A 5,482-nucleotide genomic window follows, 5' to 3' on the forward strand; every position below is an offset into this window, starting at 1 on the left:
GTATCTAAATTATTAACGAATATATATTTGAATAGAAAGCAGTCAATAATTTCTTGCGATATTCGCTTGATTAAACTTTTATCGTCTCTATTTTGAAACTTCTTAATAGCACAATATTGACGTAATATTATTCCAATATCTCCCAAATATTTGTCAATATTTAATCAATATTTAACCAAAAATCGTAACCGAATTAATCGTGCTATTAGGGTCCGATTTCTGATCATAGAATTACTACTTTTTATTGTATCATGATTTGTTTCTTGTTATATTGTATCTAGAAAACGTAAATTCGGCGAAAACGTATATTCGGTTTACGATATAAAAATCTATTGTTGTCCTCGACTTACCTCGAAGTACAGTTGCTGGTTCATGCTGACTTTATAGAGGGAACAATCTTCGTCTTGTGGCAGCAGCAGATGATGAGGACTGTCCTCGTAGAGCGTCTGCGTAGGCGCGTTTCCGAAAATCGATGCTTCCTGATGCAGTATACCTGCGCCGTCGGAATGGCCCGGCACAATCGGTCGCCAGGACGACGAGATCGCCTGCATCTCGTGTGAGAGCGCAACGAGAATAGCGCACTTAAACAGGATCGGCGTCATCTTCGGGCGGCTCGTTCCTCTCGAGCTACCTGCAAATTGAAAGACCGAACTTGCTTTTATATTTTTCGAATTTCTTAACTATTTTGTGACTAAAAAGAATTCGGAATTTATTGTACACTGTTAAATATCGAAGGAATAATGGTAACTCAGGTAACCCTTGAGTTTAATAACGTTTTATTATTTTTAATTTTCATGTGTCAAAATATTGAATCCATTTCAAAGTAAACAATGTCCGTATTAACGTATGCACTTAGTAAATAATAAACTTTTGAGTCATATTTAATATATTTTTTTAATTAAATTATTTATCTTTTTTATTTTAGTTAAATTAACAACATATTAAGTAGGAGATGTAGTAGACTTTTAGAAATGATTTCAAATAATTCACATTGAATATAATTTGACGTTATGAATTTAACAGTGTAACAGGAATGTAAAAAGAAAATAAGTAGAATCCACGAAAGTTTTTGTTACTTTTACTTTTAAGAATTTTCCAAGTTTAAAACTGAAAAATAAAATTGTGAAACTTAAAATTATTTCAAAATCATTACTATTAAAAATTAGGAAAAATCTTAGGATCATCAGGACTCATACATTTTAGTTAAAAATCCTTCGGTCGTCCGAGACATGTATTTTCACTTTCCGTTTATTTGAAAGTAATGATAGTGCAATGTCATTACGTTCACATATGTTGCATATGTGACTCACATATTATATAAAATTCCTTGACTTTTTTCCGCGAATATCCTTACGCATAATAAAGCACATGGCGTTCTCCTAAGTTAGTGGAAATAGAAAAGAGAAATTGGGAGCTGATTTGTAGAATTAGGTAGTAATAGGGAGGAAAATATAGAGCAAGTTATAGAATAAAAATGAAGATTTAGATACTCCGAAAGACAATGTTCTATGAAAATTGTGGAAAGAGAGAACAAGGAATTGAAGAAGAATAAAGAGGATATAGGATAGATATGGAAAATTAGTTATTAGAGGAAGGATGTCAAAGGGAAGGAAAAATGTTACGAAGGAAAGGAAATATGCTAGAATTTTTTGCAATAACTGGATAAATGTTGTATGAATATAAATTAGTATAAGATATATGATAAAAAAGATTGTGATACTTAGGAAAGAAAGATAATAAAATAATGTAGGTTTAGGTAATAGTAATCTTTACAAAATTACTTTCTTAAAAAAAAAGATAAAAAAATACGTGTTAAAAAATGAAATTGTAAACAAAGTCCCTTCTTAGCACATAAGCTGATATAACATATTCTGTTTTTTGCTAGAAAAGAAAGAAACGATTCTTTCTCCCTGCCTTTTTAATATAAAGGTTCATTTTATCTATTGTCTGATTTTTGCGAGATAAAGGAATAGGTGAACTTGTGCAGATATTAATCAACGTACAGTATCGGTGTATTACTGTCGACGAGCTTCTCCACTTAGTTCGTTATTATAATCAAGAGATTTGCGACTCGATATACACCCGAGTGTGGGAAACGGATCAAAAACGGACAGAAAAAAAGACGTTGAAGTCGACGGAATGAAGTCCATGCTGCCGCCGCGTATAATATTTATAATGCAGAAAAGAACATTGCGCATACGCAATCATCATTTTGTTGCGAAATTTAATTCAGGGAAGCGTGACGAACGTTGTATCGCTAAGAACGCGGTCGACGATAATCCCTTTTTTTACACGATATCATTTTCATCTCATTCATCTCACGCTGCTACCATCACACGCTGCCGCGGTATATCGAACAGCCTCGTGACGCGATTAGAACCAGATACGGGATGCAGATATTCCATCCCTTCTACCCTCTTTTTCTTCTTGTGTACTTGGATAATTAATCGACGCGATTAATTATTCTGCTAACTGCGCCCGTTCTCGAAGACCTGCTGATGAATTTGTGTGACGTAAGCTGTATTGATGTTTATATGCGTTCCTTTATATAAATCATGCCTCGCTCGTTGATGGCGTGCGTACAAGTGATAGTCGCGTGAAGAAACGGTGGGAGAGAATTTTACGACTGATATAAATTGCCGTGATCGAGACAGTTATTTCTCGCCAATACACCCAATGTGTAACCCCAATAATATTGTACACTTCTAATGATTTTCTAATTGCGCCGGAGCACGCTTTCTTGATTCTTAAATCGTTAATAATAATCAAATTAGGAAATCGAACGCACTGAAAAAATTATGATATATGAACGGGATTATTTTAGTTGAAAATAATCTGGTTAATTATTAGCAAAAATTATCTATTAAAATAATTATAAACACTCAAACTGGGGTTGCTAGAATATCAATAGTTTTTGCAGCATCATGCTTGAAAATTTTACGTAACTACTTTGATGATTTAACAAACTACTTTGATGATTTTCAGATTCTGTACTTAACTAAATTTTTAGATAAGTTTTTTTTTAGCAAAATCGTTCTTTACTGTAATAGAACAGAAACAGTGCCATATACTTTAATGTAAGGAAAATAATGAATTATAATAAATCTTAATTATGATTTGAAAAATATACTGTTTTCTCTTGAACAAGATTATTTTTAATTAAATTAATATGTCATTTTTTTCCGTGTATAGGAAAACAATTTTTATAATAAAACCAATTACGTGCAGCATTTTAATATTTTAACATGATACGATCATATTACTGCAACACAAATGCAACCGGAAGAATTTTCCGTTTTGCCTTGATAGTGAACGGTACCAGTATGACTGGGCGTTGAACGGTAGTGTTAACGGAACTAAGATATGCAGGAGTAGCGTAATTGATGGTTTCCGATATTGAAAGGATCTGCGTATCCCTACTGTGCACATTTGCTCTTAAATTTAAAATGATAACTAAGACCTGTCACGCTTGAATAATTGTGCTTGACTACTAACTGCTTTAGAAACTCGAAGTTGAATAAAACTGAAAGTTGAAGTCTTATTAAATAATCAAATGGTGTCATGAAGGTTTTTACTACATATATTATTATATAATTCATTTTTGTAATTCATTTCACATGTGACAGGAATAATTGTATGGTAATTATTCGGTAGTATAATTATTTAGTTATTATTCGGAATTGTTTTGATGTAATTTTAATGATTTTATTGAACATTTCAATTATGAACTTGTGATAATGATCGATTAATAAAAAATATTCTGTTATTAACACTTTTAACCTAAATAATATTGTTTCGTTATTTTTATTAATTTTACGTTTTAAATTCTTATCAACGTGTTACTGTACTCTCTGTGCACTCTAATTAAATATAAAAGTCTCTTTTCTCTAATCTCCTTGTATCATCGCTTCTGCTACTCATGTCAGCGACGTCATTCTCATCTCACAGTCATTAATGTAACCGTTCACTTTGTTATAAGAGTATCCCGCTTAGAATGTAGATTGTCGAGTCACTTTGTAACACTCTATCGTGATCAAACAAATTGCGATCAACAGTAAAAGCTATCAAAGTGAAAATTAAAATACAATGCCCTGAATACTCTGGCGACATTGAAATGACTATACTTTACATGGAATCACACCAATCTCCTATCAAATTGGCAGCCAATATATTAAAGTCTTTACCTTATAAAAAAACGAAATACCTACGTAATGTATCGCATACATTGCTCTAATATTCCACTTGCATAAAACATATGTAACGGAATAGTATGATATATGATAATAAAACACAAACGTTACATATGTAAGTAAATAATAAAACAAGCGCATTATGAATTAAAGATTCATGTTAAAAATTCATTAATTAAAGATTTATGTTAAAATTTTAAGATATAAAGATTTGTAAAGAATGCTAGTAAGAATTGCGTAAACATCTTGAGTGAGTAAGAGTTTTTTTAATTAAACATTTAACAATTAATTACTGTTTTATTTTGTAAGTTATATAGGCATATATAATATAAAATATAATATAAAATATAATATATAATCCACTAAAAGAAAAAAATTAAATAATCAATATTACATTTTTATTTCGGGTTATTACTTTACTGAAACGAAACTTTTAAACTATTTTCAAACTTATCACGTAACAAAGGAAGCAACACTCCAAATTTGTAAGATTTATAATTTTGTAAGTAATTATAATAAACTTTTAATGCGTTTCTCTAGTTATCTTCGCCTGAATCGAGAGATATAGGAGCACTTTCGTAAAAAGTCCACAAAGTCGCACAGATACATTAAACGTTTTTTCGAACATTTAGGCGTTTAGACCACCACGATGATTAAACACACTGTTCTGAAGATTAAAACAATGTTCTTTTGAGAAACACGAAATTTCGAGCGATTATTGTAGCGCGAAACTTACCCAGAGATAATGACCACGGTCGAACTCGGCACTATTGAAGAAGGTAGATCCTCGCGGTCTCAGAACGGAAAGGTAACTGCCCGCTCGTTGAGCTCGCCGTGGACCTGGTAAGCTCGCAGGAGGTGTATTGCACCTCTCCTACCTGGGTGTTTGATACACCTTTTGCCTCGCGAGCCTTTTGCTTCGCTCTTCCCCGTACGTACCGCCGCATAATTGTCGTAAAAGCGATTTTCACGTATGTACATCGCGACTGCGGCTGATTATCGGATCGTTCATTCGTTTATTCATACGCATGACACGTGTAACATATGAGATATCATAATAGAAGCGCGGAAAATGTATTTTGCAGTACATTAATCCTTCAGAAAAAATTTTGGGTTTTATATACTTATCTTGCGATACTTGACCCTCGAAATACATTATAGTATGTGTGTATGTGTTATATTTTCGAAATTATTAAATGTCTGACGAAAAGGGGTTTTTATCAAAACTCTTATTGCATTAATTACTTTTTTATTTTGTAAATTATATAGAGATATGTAATATATATATATAT

The 5,482-nt window shown here is 32.1% G+C and overlaps 2 protein-coding genes across 13 annotated transcripts in view; one reads left to right on the top strand and one right to left on the bottom strand.

Moving 5' to 3' along the window:
* The window catches only part of LOC108754115, a 27,608-nt gene extending 22,617 nt beyond the window's left edge, over nucleotides 1-4,991 (bottom strand). The window contains exons 1-2 of the mRNA XM_018496187.1: nucleotides 4,927-4,991; nucleotides 351-631 (exon numbers count right to left, since the gene is read on the bottom strand). Of these exons, the coding sequence (XP_018351689.1) occupies nucleotides 351-602 (252 nt within the window). The 5' untranslated portion in view covers nucleotides 603-631; nucleotides 4,927-4,991. The remainder of the gene's footprint in view (nucleotides 1-350; nucleotides 632-4,926) is intronic.
* Nucleotides 1-5,482, top strand: part of LOC108754112 (coiled-coil domain-containing protein AGAP005037) — a 105,344-nt gene that overhangs the window by 24,340 nt on the left and 75,522 nt on the right. The window lies entirely within an intron of this gene.

Source organism: Trachymyrmex septentrionalis, unplaced genomic scaffold, assembly GCF_001594115.1.
Source record: "Trachymyrmex septentrionalis isolate Tsep2-gDNA-1 unplaced genomic scaffold, Tsep1.0 scaffold76, whole genome shotgun sequence".
Taxonomy (NCBI): domain Eukaryota; kingdom Metazoa; phylum Arthropoda; class Insecta; order Hymenoptera; family Formicidae; genus Trachymyrmex; species Trachymyrmex septentrionalis.